The sequence below is a fragment of the Pygoscelis adeliae genome, unplaced genomic scaffold (genome assembly GCF_000699105.1).
Source record: "Pygoscelis adeliae isolate BGI_AS28 unplaced genomic scaffold, ASM69910v1 Scaffold17, whole genome shotgun sequence".
NCBI lineage: Eukaryota > Metazoa > Chordata > Aves > Sphenisciformes > Spheniscidae > Pygoscelis > Pygoscelis adeliae.
In genome coordinates, this window is record NW_008825234.1 from 1,125,615 (window position 1) to 1,141,431 (window position 15,817).

At 35.1% G+C, this 15,817-nt stretch overlaps 1 protein-coding gene across 1 annotated transcript in view; it reads left to right on the top strand.

Annotated features, from left to right (window-relative positions):
• The window catches only part of SNTG2 (syntrophin, gamma 2), a 194,029-nt gene that overhangs the window by 160,041 nt on the left and 18,171 nt on the right, over nt 1-15,817 (top strand). The window contains exon 15 of the mRNA XM_009329305.1: nt 13,548-13,640. Coding sequence (XP_009327580.1) covers nt 13,548-13,640 — 93 coding nt within the window. The remainder of the gene's footprint in view (nt 1-13,547; nt 13,641-15,817) is intronic.

Sequence of the window (15,817 nt, forward strand, 5' to 3'; positions counted from 1 at the left end):
ATTTTACGGTCAGCTGTCAAAAAGTTGGGCTAACTGTTTTGGCATCTTAAAACTTTGTACTTGTTACACGGATGGCAGAAGACAGAGAAGAGGAATCTGCTTCACAAGATGGAAGAGCTCTCAGAAGACTGAAAAAAACGTGCAGGGGGAAAATCATCTGCTGCAGCGTCACTGAAATACCTGCAGTTGGTGTATATAGTGAGGAGGCATGGTTACGTACTCTCCTCATTTATCTAGCAACTTTTAAACATGAAAGAAAGTTTTCCCTTTGTGCTTCCAGCTGTGATACAGACGGGGCAAGCTCTTTCGAATCCTCACACAGCTGAATGACCTAGTTTCATGAAACCATTTACTTTGTTTGGACAAAAAAAGTTGTTTAATATGAGTTACTGCAAAAATTAAAATAGGTCAGAAGTTGGACTCCACTCAATCATAACAGAATAATCAAGAAGTTTTGCTGCATGGTTATTTTCTGTGCTTAAAGGTAAGTACTTCTAGCAAACTTCTTTCCGTTTTGTTCTGTAACTCAATGACTGATCTTGACAGACAAATATACCCTGGAAATAAAAATATAATACATATTTGTTGAGGACAAGGATATGAATGTATTGTGCTAAGAGAAATGTTAGCAGTAAAATTCATGTTCCTGGAATGATACAAATTCCTCCTGTGAGGAATATACATTAAAAATAATAATAATTAAAAAAAAAATCATGAATGTTGTAATATTTCACTTAAATCAATGTCATGTGAACATTATTGGAGATCCAAAAACATTTTGTAAAGAACATAAATATATGATGCAATTATCCCGTGTTTTCCTTCTTTATATTTCAGTTAATGTGTATCTGCTTCTGTGGATGTTTTATCTTTTTGTATGCATTTTTGACATTTACTTATTTTCCTAAGAGTTAACAACAAACCATTCTCTATAGTGAGATTCTTGATGCTGAACATGTGAGCCAGACTAGCTCATCGTGGCTCAGAATTGCTTGCTGATTATGCCTGTTCCTGGATAAATGCAAAAATAATTATTGGGAATAATTGTGCATGCAAACCTGCAGCTTTGTTTCTATAGGATTCCCATTTCAGTTTTGTTTCCACAAATATTGTGCTGCTAAAACACCATGATTAAAATTCCTTAAAAAAGAAACAATAGTTAAAACAAATGCAATTAATCAATTCCTTTTCTGTTTTGTAAGCAACAATGAATTCCTTTTCAATATTGGTTGGTCCAGTCAATCTCTGTTTTCATCTGTGAGTATGAGCAGTGTTCCACATTTATGAAAGATGACAGACATGAGAGTAACACATCTTACAGTACCCTTAGTTCACCATCTTCCTGTTCCAGACTTTAACATTTCCCTCTATACACTCTATGTTCTTCTGATGATCTATATGAAATGTCTGAGGAGTCTACAACCACATTACTGATGATTAAAACAAAACAAAAAATTAATGCAATTATTTTGAAGAAGTGGTTTACACAATATCCTTTCCTCAGCTTTGTATCTCTTTGCCTTTTTGCTTGATGGACTGTCTGGTCCTGGTTACTTTTTGATATCCTCTCTTCTATTCATCTTTTTTTATTTCCTTGTAATATCTTGTCATAGATTTTACCAGTTCATCAGTTTTAATTAATTTCTAACCCATTCATAATATTCTCGTCTGAGAAAGATGAAGTTGCTTTCCATGAAACATACATCATTTATTGTACCAATCCTTTCAGAATCCATACTGTTGACGGGGTTTGGTTTTCACCTCTTGTTTTTCTAGTAAAGATTTATGGTTTTAAAGTTTTCTTTATAAAACTTATCCATGTAATGCTTCCCTCTCATCCCTCCTCCACAGCTCAGGAAATAATCTATGCAACCTCCTCATTCCTACAGCCGCTTGCTGTTTGTTCTGGACTGTTACTTAATTTTACATGCGTATTTCTGTTAAAAATCCTCTGAAAGGGTTCACTAGAACTAATTGAAGACATACAGAAGTGAATAGGTTGCTTCCAACTGATTTCAATAACTTCTCCAGGAAAGCAGTATTTTCTCATAATTTCCCTTTAAAAGCATTTGTTGACTATATTGTATAAAATATCAATATATTAGTGACTGTATGCATACGTACTACTTCCTAACCTGTCATAAGCAATAATTGGTTTGTAACATGAAAAGTAATGCTTATATTTCAAGTCACCTACTTGCTTCTAAGATGTGTAAAATCACTTATAACAATGAGAGATCAAAAAGCAAGAACTGTGCAAAACTGCACTGACATTTTAAAAGCCTGCATTTTCACCAAATTAAATGGATTAATAGCTCCCATATTTTGAGCAGCTCCAGAAAGAGCCAAAATTAATTTATGTATTTGGGCTTTTATTCTCAATCCACTGGAGATAACAATAAACTCCTCATGATTTCAAAGTTAGGAGCCAGCTGGAGAAATGCCTTTACATAAAAGTTCAAATGGCTTCTAAACAATTTTTTTTTGCCACTGAACATCAATGTATATTTTAGTAACATTCCTTTATATGTGCTTAAAGTTGAGTGTTCAACAAGCCACTGAGAACGTGAACAGTGATGTGCGCTGGTCAGTGATATGCGTTCCTTGCATTCCCACTGTATGGTGGCCAAGCTGCAAGGAAGTGTGGAATTAACCCCATCTGAAACTATTTTTTAGCGTGAAAGGTACAAGTCCACTTGAACATTTTGGATTTAGCGAAAACTGAAGAAAAGAGTTCGTGATGTTCAGATCCAGGCAGCCTAAAAGAAGTTTAGTTCCTGGGTCTTCTTCCTGGAACATTACACAAAAGGGGTTTTCTAGTCATCCTCCAGTGGCATTTTGAATTGATCTTACTACAACTCAAGTTAGATGTAATCAGAATAGATCTTAGAGACTGTGTCCCCACTGGGACTTGAGCAGAGATTAGGTATCTTTCCACTCATCTTCCTATCACAGCTAACCTAACTCTTCCAACTACCTGATTTCTGAGATGCTCAGAAGACTTTGGGTGTCTCAGTAACCCTGCGGTCAAAACAAGCGCACACACTCGTTGTTTCTAGGCATCTTTGGGAATTAAGTGGTGCTTGAGACATGGTAATCTAAATCACCCCCTGAGACTGAGCAAAAGAAGTCCACCTAAATAAACAAATTAGCAGAATTAGGCAGTCTGAATAAGAACTAATTGTCATTTCTAGCTTATGAATCTATTAATTCTTCATGGTAAACTGAGAGGATGAGTAAAAGAGGATTGGTTGATCACAGAGTAATCCTTGTGAGCTCCAAATAATATATTTAAAATGCAAAAATGTTAAATACAGCTGGCAATGCTATCTTAATTTTATATTCCATGATGATGAAAAAGCATATATGAAACAGAATTATATATAGGAATCCCATTAAAAACGGAAATGCCACCATATGCTAATTTCAGAACTAATTTCTGAACCAAACAAATAAGCAAAGTGAATATCCTCCTTAAATTCAGGTGAGATATTAAATAGCAGTTAGATTAGGTTAGATTTATAGGGTCATTAAAAGATACTTATCAGTTTGTTACCTGAAGCACTCAGTTTAATTACACAATTAAGTTTTAGATTGTTTTCATTATGTACAGAAAGCTTATTACGATTCCAATTTAACTGGTCATCTTTAGAAATGCTATTAAATTCTAATTCATTTTCACACTGATGCAAAAAAACCACCATTCTCCAAGCCAAAGAAAGATGCTGAGAACCATACAGATTAATTGGGAATACATTTGTAAAAATGATTAATAATTCAACAATTCAGATACAAGGTGATAATCAAGCAATGCACCTGTTATAATTTTTAAAAAAGCAAGAGAATGTACCAATTTACAAGGCTATTGAACAAAATCTTGTTTACATATTCTGTATTTTAAACATGATTAATATAAAATGTTGATTTTCATGAGGCTACACCAATATTTCTAAAAATAGTAATATATTCTTAAAATTACAAATTATTCATATTGAAAGGGTAAATCCAAAGACTTTTTATATATATATCAATATATTCATATTTATTTATAAATCCAAAGATTTAGATAACCGCTATGTGGTGTGAGCCTAGTTTTGTTATTATCTTCCAGAGGATCTTGTAGACTTGAATAAGGATGAAACTACTAAGGTGTTCAAGAAGTTACTCTCATGGAAATTCAAATTAATAGAGTAGTATTACCTTAGAATTTTGATATTTTATTTTATGTTTTCAAAAGTTGGTGTTCCATATTATTCTCTGCCCGTGATTCCTTTATAAGAATCAGGTAGACAAGCAAAATCCCAGTCCAAGCATCATTGATTCAGTACTGAATTTTGTACTCAGTAATGTCTCTTGTTGACATTTCTAATTAAAATCCTTTTTCAACTGCAAAATTCCAGAATTTATAGATCACCAGAAAAGAAAAAACCTTTGTAATGTAATAACAAACTGTATCAAAACCAAGTCCGTGCCTTAGTTCCACTAAGATGAATGGTGCCAGCCTGATTACTATGATTGCTACTGAGAATGTGCCTCAGGTATGGGAAAATATACTTGGGACGATCTACAGGTAGGAAACTGTTAAACATTCAAGTCACTGTTGTATCTTGCTTTTCTTTATGGAAAAATGAGTTGCTACAAAACCACGAAGCTGTTGCTCAGGCACAGAGGTGAGGAAGCACAATCTGTGCCTGACATAAGCCAAGGCTAAAGAGTGCACTTTGAATTTTCACTGCTAGATGATGACCACTGCTAAGCTGCTGGCCTTTGATTTTGTCCTCCTACCTCCATTTCTCTCACTGCCTTTTCCTACAACCAATTTAAGCCGTAGTCGGCCTGTTCAGCAGAGGAGGCAGCAAGTCTTCTTTCTTCTGTCAGATTTACATTAGCCATAGGTTCATATTACAGAGAGAATGCCATGACCAGGAGTAGGCATCCATAACTGCATTATCTGCTCGTCTTACCAAGTAATAGCTGAACCTCCGACAGTTTAGGAGAAATTAATTGACCTATCAGTCTTCCTATAGGAACACAATTCCCTGCAGAGGAACATTTGCTTCAGGCCGCATGTGCATGTAGCCCTAGTCCCTCTGTGATAGTGGTTTAATGCTTAATCCCAGTTATGCTGAAGTTTTCTGAAAAGGCAGTCTGTCCAATGAGAGCTCTACTAAGAAAACCATTTTTGCAATTAGCTGCTATAATGTCACGAGCATTACAAATTACAAACAGCTTAGATCAGATGATAGATATTTATTTCAGTTAGAACAGCTGTTGTGTGGCAGGAATTTTAATTATGAGTGTGGCTCAGGTTGTAATAGATGACCTAAAGGCAAAAGTTTCAAGCGTAGCACTATCCTGAGAAAGCCAGCATTTAAAACATGAACATACTAAGCATAGGTGTTATTTTCTAAAGCGCTAAGCACTGAGCTAGCACCGCTTCTACTGAAATCAATAGAAGCTTTCTTTGACGTTTGGTGAAAATATAATGAGCCATTATTTGAGTCCTTTGAAAAATCATACTTTTAGTGCCGGTGTGTCTCTTGCATACATATATGCTGAACCACAGATGTGCATTGATGTTTAAAAAAGCCAACTATAACTATGTCTTCTTGAAATCATCAGATTACAGCACCATCTTCTACAAGAGAATGTACTTTTTTTACTAAAACCCAGTCAAGTATGTAAAAAAGAGTCATTTTAGGGCATTAAGATGCAATTCCTTCGATTGTAGCAACCGCAGATCTTGAAGGAATGTGCAAGATTTTTAATCAGATCTGGTTTGTTTCAATAAAGTGGTTTTAATTTTATCTATCCATAATTATCACAGTTCTGTAATCTTTCAGTTGTGACATGATGAATTCCTGAAAGGTATGGCCAAATGAGTGGATCTGCCACATTTTTAAAGCGAAGATGGTATTCATTTGATCACTCTCACAGAAATTATTTCACTGATCCTTTTGCACAGTTATCTGGAACAGGAATACACCTGAGCTTCGGAAGTCTCTTCTGGATGAAATTTCTCAAAACTCTTATGCTTTTGATGAATGTCAGATTTCATTGTCATTTCATTTTCCCATATGTAATGTGGATTCAGAGTGAGAATGCTTTCAATGTACTTTATAAATGTCTTCTGAAAGTTTTGCTTTAAAAAAAAAGGTGATGTATAAAATAAAATATTTTATCCTAAAATAACAATCAGAATTTTAAAATATGAGAAAGCCAAAGTATGTGCATTTTTAATTCAACTCTTTTGGAATTTAAAGGAGTTTAAAAAGCACTTCTGTTTAGCACAAGTAATTCCACACGAAAAGACTATTGAAGAAGATTTTGCAGGCTGTCTTCAGAATTAAGGGGTTTAATTTTGTATGCCTCCTAGTATACTCTCTGTATGTGGGCTGAGATATATTTCTCAGTACAACCATAACAACTCTGGTTGCTCTTATCATCATCTCCACATCCTACTCAGAGTTTTTTTATGCTAAAAGTGGAATTTTCAAAAAAGCTCATTCTTGACCTAGCCAGTCCCATATTAAAGCTTTTACCAAACTCTATGTTTTGGTAAATACATTGGATGCATTAAGAAACCTTACTCCCATCACTCCTGTATGATTTAATAGCTTGTAAAGAGCTGCTGTATAAAGTCTTAATGCAAGAACCTGTGTTCCAAACTCTCTGCTGTGGGTGTAATTTTTTTCCTTACCCTCACTGTATTTTAAATGCTGTTGTGCATTATTTTATTTCTAATGCATCATAAAAGAGCACATCATTTAGGTCCTTCTCTGTTTCAGGCATTTAAGTTCCTCTGACAAGTCCTACAAACTTCCTCCCATTTTTTACAGACGCCCACACTGACACAAAGACTCAAAAAAATATTAAATGTAATATGAGGTGGGATTTGGTCTCAGAAATAAGAAGAAACAAGCATCAGTGATATTTGGATGATATAAAAATTTTATCAGTTCATATTGGCAACCCTGGAGTCTTCTGTTAATATGATTGAAATGTTGACCACTAATTGATTTCTAGGGAAAACTCTTACAATTAATTTCAATTATTATGTTAATCTCCAGTTTAATAGAGAATGACAAACAAATCGCTTCATATACATTTAGCCCATTAGAATTCCACTCTCCTCCTCATCTGTATACAATTCACTTTCTTAAGTCTTTATGAGATCATGGACTTCGTTGAAAAGTCAGCTCCTCTAATAGGGAAAAGTGCTCAGTTTGTGGTATTTCTAGTTGTTCTGTTTGAGGTTTTTAGTCACTTAATTTTGATCTGCATATGGCTAAGCTTTTTTTTACATTAAATAACAACAGACAAATCTTGAATAACTCAAAAGACCTCTGCCATTAACTTTAATAGATTTTGGGGTTATCACTAAATTAAACATGCACTGTTGTTACTGGCTTGTCTCTATATTCATTGGTAGTTAACTATAAAAAAGGAAAAAGACCAGAACCAGATGATGATGGCTGTTTTATAATATATGAAGTAGGTACTGTTTTTACTGAACAAATAAAACTGTGTCCTCATCAATTGTGTAATTTTACATGTAAAAGGGATGACTTGTCTCTGGAAAACAATATTCCAAAAATATATTCATTAGATTAATAAAATAATGTTAATTTAATTTTAATGGAAATACTCCCTTGTTCTAAGCAAAGTCAAAGTTTTACTAAGATTTTAGCATTTAGTATATTGATGACATATTATTTCCACACAGAGGCATAGCACACATTTTATCTTAAAGTGAATGAGTGAATAATATGAATACAGTATGCAATATGTATACTATTTCTATCACTTATTTTTAGAAAGTATGTGTTGAACTCTATAACATGAGTATAGTGAGAAATAGGGTCTGTGTTCCCACTTACATGTAATAAACCTTTACAGCCCATCTTAGAGCAAACGTATGTATACATTGATAAAGTAGTTGACAGAGTAGCAGGGGAAATGTGTAATTTAAGCAGTAAAGTGTAATGGTATTGTATACTTTCCAATTGCTTTTTGGAAAATAAACAAGCAAAATCATGTACGTGCCAAATTTGTATTCATTTAGAACAGAAGACTGGTAATTATTTCTGTATTTTGGCTGATGAAAAACGTTAGAATTCCTGCTCAACAGAACATAGCTGAGTCCAAAATGAATTAATATATTGCATATGAATGCTGTAGTTAAAGCAGAAGTGAGTTTTTTCTTCATGCAAGACAATAATTAACCACAATGGAGCCAGGCATCAGCTGAATTTTTGAAACTGTAAACTTGATGAGGCATTAGGAACAACAGCACTAGAGTTATAAAAGTAAACTCCATTAAAAAGAATATATGTCATTTTTCTGTGTTGCCCTTACATGAGCAACATCACTGAATCTCATTTGTTCCTTAGAAACTTTATTTGCCAAGGAAATAAAGGAAATCTTAGGAAAAGGAATACTGGCTGAAAAGGTTGGTAACTGACCACCCTGATTCTTTAAAAATGATGTAAAATGGTATTTTTTTACTATGAATCTTTGTTGATGATCTCAGACTGTAGCACCTCAACTGACAGGCATTGTTAGTAATCATGATTTTAAAGAATTTTACTGAAAAACAGAAACAAGTGGAACCCCTATTTCTTCAACAGAATACAATCCCACATCAGAGTAACATTAAAAGATTGTCTTAAAAAAAAATCCAGAGATACTACATTGGACATCTATGACAGAACTTAGGCAAATTTAGGCCCCCCAGCCAAAGCATTTCAAAAAGCTCATATTCCAGTAACCACAGAAATCTATTGCATGTCCAGATTTATTTAGAAGCATTTGGATTGCACAGTCCCTGAAGCAACCAAACTTACTTCTGCCTTCAGCCTACCCAGGAGACCCATATGTCTGTGCCGAAATCAGAAGGCCTCTGATGTGGCAGGCATGCTTGCTTCCTTCTGGCTTCATACTATGGCTCTGTGTGGCCAAGGACCCCTACACATAGAAGGCAACTCAAGGAGAGGAGGGGTCCTCTTTTTCTTCCTTGCCTCTCCTTCCTAAGCAGCCTGTGTCTGGGCTGCGATGTTGCCTATTACCCGCCAAGTCTTTGTGCTTCCAACTGTGTTGTGGTTGTGACTACACATGAAATGGTCCCCCTTTCTGTTTGTTGCCCAGGCTCTGTCTCTCACTGTACAGATATTTGAGGTATATTTATGCCCTCCTCTCTGAGTGGAAATAAGAAAGTCCCTCTTGTCTTTTCCCATGCATTCATTCTCCAGTTTTAGCATTTACTCACCTCTTGACTTGGGTACCTAACACCCATGAACCAAGTTTAAAGCCTTTCTTGTTAAGTTAGCAGGTCTGTTCACGAACACATTCCCTCCTTCTGAGGGAAAGAAAGTCATCGCAACTGATGATCATAAAAGCTGGTTTTGAAATTAATTGTCCTGTCATTGAGCATATTTGTAAAGTCTATTCTCATTGTTAGACAGAATCCTACATCAGTCTTTGTTTTAGAGTACTGAAGCAACCTTGTCCTCTCCCTGTTGTAAAAACTGATGGAAGATAAGCATGAAAGAAGCCTTTCTGTTTTTTCCATTAAGAGGTAATTAACTGAAGCCTTCAATGCTAATTACCTTCTGCGAATTCCAAGATGTATGCATAGTCATGGAAGATATTGATGCGGATAGCAACAACAACCAAAAAGTACTAAGTTTCCCAAGCCTCACTATATTAGTTAACTATAGGATCATGCTGGGATGGAAGTGTCAAGAGTTTTGTAGGTGAAAGTGAGAGACAAACTGCTGACCAGCCGATGGGACCTTGTTAGAGGGCTAATATCTTGCCCTAGGGTAAATGTAGGGACTTAATTTCATTCTGAAGGCTGCAGTAGAAGGGTACTTGCACTCTCTCACCGATACCTCCTGCTCCTAGATGCAGGCCCTCTTTTCCCATCATTTAGCTTCCAGGACTCTCTTTTTCCTAACTCTCTGCCCTACCCAGCCTTCTTACTCCCCTCCAGGAATCTCAGTCCCCTGCAGTTTGTGCACAGACAAGAGTTTGGCTTTGTATCAGTTATTTGCTGAGGAGAGGCAGGAATTTCATTAGCAAGAAGGAAACACTGTGGCCTGCTTTTAACATTCCCCTTCTGCTTTTGGAGCAAAGAGGCTTGCTCACTCTCAAATGAACTACTCTGGTGAAGGGGACCCAGTGTGGAGGCATGGACAAGATAGGCAGAGAGTTCATGTGCTCGGGACTGCTCAAGCCTGGTATTGCCAGTATGTGAGATAATGCTAATTAGTGCATAATGATATTAGTATTGCATGATACTGCCTACATTTACAGTGCAGTGCTAGCATGATAGTGTCATGCTGGCCACAACAAGTCTGCCCAAAGAAGCAGCTGGAACATCCATTGGTTCTACAGAATAGCTCCAATGGAACCTGTCATCGGGAGGGCAGGAGCTGCAGGATCCTGAGACAGTCTGCTAAATGAGGAGGATAGATCAAAGCTGAATTATTTCTGGGAAGTCTATCTTTATGGGAAAGATAGTGAGTGTATATGTGTAGTCATTGTAACTGTTAAGCCCTCTCAAGGTCTAGGAGGACAGATACCAGTGCCAAAGATAAACCAGTGCCATTCTTCTGAATAGGGACAGGAGGTCGAAGAAATTCCTTCTATGAATGAGTCAGAAACACTGTTCTTCCACTCTTTGGACAGTGATATTATCAACTTAATGATCTTTTCACGAGTTAATGGTATATGCATTGAGATACTGATACCTGAACGATTACACAGATAAGAGTTTTGTAATTGTCTTTTATTACAAATAATTATCCTACAGATCATTTTACCATTGCTTGGAAAACGTTAAATAATTGATCTAGGATGTATACTACAATTTTCTTAGCTGTTGCAGTTCAGGCATGAGGCCTTCCTTTTAACAGCTAAATTCTTAATACTTTGACTAAAGAATCTCATCAGGCTTAAATTCCCAGTCTACATCCCCATAATGTTCAGAATCACCAAGGTTAGAGCTGGAAAAACTTTTACATCTTGTCTGGAGCAGTGCAAGCCAAAGATGGTCACTATAGCATATTTGTTAATGTTTAGAATTTTCATACGTGTATGAGCTATGTAAATTAATGTGGCTATTAAGGTATAGCTGTGTGACTGGAAAATTTTTTAAGGCATATCTTAAGGTTGATAACCTTGTAGATTCTCATCTACCTCTGCTTACAATCCCTAAGTGTTTTGTGATAAGCTAGTATTAGACTTAAGCCCAGAAAAATCTCATTTCCAATCAGTAAGGAAGGTTTTTTAAATAACCTATTCTTTTCCTCTGTGTTGCTTAAACTGTGAGCTCTCAAGCTGGCCTATATGCAAAGGTATTTTATTTTCTGCAAAATTCACTAAAAGACAGCTAAGCCTAAATTTCTTACGTTAAACTTCCATGTAAACAGTTGTTATAGATAACCAAGGGTGATCACACAATTGCAAGTCTACGGGAAGCTTATTCCAAAGGCAAGAATGAAAAGGGATAGTGCTCTGTACTAGTGTCAATGAGTGGAGATGGGGGTCCTTATTACAGAGCTGTCTGAGAACGTGTTCAAAGTCAGGCAGGCTTTTAAATTTATACGGCAAAACCCAAACTAATTCTGTTGTAAAGAAAACGTCATTAGTGTATTTTGTAAGTATAAACCTTATATATCTATTGGTAATGTTTATCACAGTGAAAATGCAGCATATTCTGTTTGTCTCTAGTATTTGTCTGCAAATTTCCAAACCGGTTCCACTATTTGCAAATATTGAATATTTGTAAAATACTCCAGGCTAATTATTTGTGCATAGTTCATTTTAGTATTCACCATTTGTGGCTGAGCAATTAGATGCTTATCCATTGGGGGAATCTAATTTAATATGTTTTAAAAATTGCTTTGCTGAGTCAGAGCTCAGCTAGTATAACGTTTTTAATTGGAAAATAATAGAGAATAAATTATGACTGGTGCTTAATGCCACCTTATAATTACGGAATAAAATGTAGGGATATTTAAATGTTGTTCTAATTGAATATCAATCACCGAAATCTTTTTAAATGCCAAATAAGATGATCTTTAAACACCAATGAACAAAATAATTTATTCAGAAATAATACACATCTCTGTCATTGTTTAGCTGATTATAACACTAATCTGTACTAATAAATTAAATTTCATTTCTAGCCCTTTCAAAATCTTTTACAAAATGTCATATCTGTAACTCAGAAATGCTTATTTTAGTGTAACTCTAAATATTTTTATTAATAGTAGAATGAGGAAACCTTTATAATTACTAAATGCAGAAGTTTTAGATTATACTAAAAATCTTTCAAAAAAAACATTAAAAGGGCAATTTTCAACTTAAGCAAGTTTATTAATGCTTTCAATCTCCTCTAGGCCATTCTTGTGTGAAAACCATTTTTTGGAATTTAAAGAAACTATCCAGATACAAAAATTTCCTGTAAACAAATGTCTAAGCATGAGGCAACATTGCGGTTTATGAAATATCAGTGAGAACAAAGTAATGCTCCCTTGGAAGAAAAAAAAACCCAGAGATTTCATAAGGCACAAGGGTATCATTTTAAAAATGGCTGGTAAGGTGAGGCAAGGAAAGGCTGGAGACAGGATCTGATCTCTACTCATGTTGAAGGCAATGGGCTTTTTGCCATTAACTGTGAATGGTGAATGTCATCAAGCTGTTTCATATTACATCAGCAGCAGAAGCTTTTTCACGTGCTTTCAGAATCCATCATATACCCAAGTTAGCTAGCGGTAAAAACAAATGTAAAGAAGAATGTTGACTGACTTTACTGTAAAGCTTATTCAGAAGTTTAAACAGAACTTCTGGGTTTTGTTACTTAAACAGTTTTTTTTCTTTCTAAACTGAAAGGTGATCAAATAATTGGTGTATATATATAACACTGTCTAGCAAGTATCAGTGCTAACTAATGAGTGGTAGTTATTAGTTCTTCTTATTAAATTACATTAACTAACATTAAGTAACATAGTGCTGCACTGGCATGTCACCCAAGTTTACAAATGAAAAAATGTTGCAAAACAAAAAAGGTTGTCTACAAAGTTCAAATCAGACGGAGAGGTCAAGTAGACAGATAGCTTTTTCATAATTAGATTGCAATGACTAAACATTTAGGCACTGTTACCTGCACGTTTGCTGGAAATGATGTCAGAAGTCATTAATAGGTCAGGTCTAAGCACTTTTCTAAAAGTTTGAAATAGTCAGATTTGGCTTTGTTTGTTCTGTGTTGCATTTTGTAGGGGATGGTTTCCGAGAATATGGTATTTATTTTTAGAAGAGTGACTTGAAATACAGAAGACCTCCAGTTAATATCTAGCTGACAGATCTGATACTGACTTACAGTCAGAAGTTTTTGACAATTTTAAAATGTAATAATATAAAGCAGTACCAGTGTTGCCAGCTGAGTGTCTTCACACACAAAAACCTGCATAAAATATTATTTTTATATGATAAATGACGATGATGGTTGTTCTCTCAAAAATCATACTTTTTTTTTCCAGTCTAAAACATATATGTGCAGTTGGCAAGGGGATACTCTGTGTTTCACAGTCGACTTCGCTCTGGGATTTACCTGTTTTGACAGTAAAACAAAGGTAAGATGAAAAAGAAAACATAACTCTGTTTTGTTTTACTGTTATTGAAGTTATTAGTAACTGTAATTTTTTATGTTGATCAGTAATGGTAATTTTTTATGCTGATATTGAGTATTTCTTCCTCAAATGTACTGTACTTTTTATTTATATAGCACTACTGAAATGTAGTCAGTTTGGGACTTGAAAGGGACAATATAGTTGTGCCTTAGCATGTAAAGATAAATTTTGGAGAAAGATATAAAAAAAGTAATTTCCTTTTCAAGTAATAAAAGCAAAGGAGGGTTATATTTCACAGAGAACTTGGTTTCTTATAATGAAGAAATTCCAAGATTTTTAAAAGATAACCAGTCATGAAAAAAATGAAATGTCACCTGTTTCTATTTGTTTTCAAGCTACAGATATAAGATTAAATATTCTTCCATCATAAGAAATTTAGGCCATGTCTAAAATAAACAGACCAAGGGCAAATGCATTTCAAAGTCATAATCTATAAGATTAAGTTCATTTATCTTGCAGAACAGTGGCTATATACAAAGTGCCTACAGGGAATGGTTTATGACACATACCAACTTCCAAGCCCTGTCTATAATTCTACTATTTTATATATAATTTAGTGATACTTTAAAATTTTCTAAATGGATTTATACATTTGTTTGCCAGTAGAAGTAAACATACATTCAAAAAATGTTTCTGCATTAATAGAGCTGTACAGTAGAAGGTCTGTCCTCTGAAATATGGTCTTCAGCTCCAAACTGAAAGGATTTTTTGAATATATATTAAAGAAATTCAGTCAGTCATTCTGAATTAAGAGGAAACATACTGCATTTTGAAATATTGATACAGGATCTAGTTTTTGTGTGTTGGTGTTTTGGGGTTTTAGGCCAAAATGCACAAGTTTATTGAAATTTTTGTGCAGAGAAATAATGACTGAGATCATTGTTATTTGAAAATTTAGACTAATGGCATTAAGTGTGCTATCCTATGAGGTAGCATAAAATCTCAGGAAATACATTTGCATATCTTTCTGTGCCTCAGGTGATACTGCATTCTGAAATTGTGCTTTTTCCACAATTGTACACATTTTGTATGTAGCCACAAATGAACTATAGAAAGTAATCTCATTAGTTTGGACTATAGAAAATGTTTCTTTTAAATGTGAAGATTGATTGGGTGTACTCCCACCTTTAGGGTGTACTCCTTATAAAATTATAAACTTGTCTATTGATAGGACTTTAAGCCACAGTGCCTACCTTCAGTATTGATGATGATGATGATTTAGATCAACCTTTGTTGCTTACCTAAAGAGAAATACAGAATACCATCAGATAGACTGATTCTGTCATTAAAATTCTGTTGTAAAAATTCTGGAGAGCTCAAGTACGTTTATTGTTCATATGTGTGAGAGACAGAGATGTCCTCTGCATTCTCAAGCCTGAGTGAGGCAGTAATGGGTGGCTTCCACAGTTCATCTTGCTTCCATATTGTCTGCTGGAGTTGACTGTGTTGCCCCATACTCATAGCTTTTTCAGAATATTTCCTACCAACACTGAATAGATTGTTGAAGTGGTCAAGCAATTATCAGTTCATTAGGGACACAGCAATTTTGCTGAAAAATTTATTTTGTCTTTGAGATAATGAATTTCAAATTAAAGTCACCTATTGATGCAAAGAATGCTCTTACACCACAACAGGTGTTCATACAGGCGTATTAAAATAAAGGCCAGTCCCCTGTCTGCTCTACGACTCTAGGCCTGGATCTCAAATTTTGGGCAACCAGATCATGTACTTGTTAAAAAATATTCTTTACAGTCTGGAAAATAACATAGAAAGGTTCTTATTGTTCTTATTACAAATGACAAAAAAAAAAAGGGCAAGATCTGAGCAATCTGATCTAGTTGAAGATAAAATCAGAGAATCAGAGAATAGTTTGGTTGGAAGGGACCTCTAAAGTTCATCTGGTCCAACCCTGCCTGCAAGGAGCAATGACATCTTCAACTAGATCAGGTTGCTCAGAGCCCAGTCCAACCTGACCTTGAAGGTTTCCAGGGATGGGGCATCTACCACCTCTCAGGGCAACCTGTTCCAGTGCTTCACCACCCTCAGCGTAAAAAATTTCTTCCTTATATCAAGTCTCAATCTGCCCCCCCCTTTAGTTTAAAGCCATTCCCCCTTGTCCT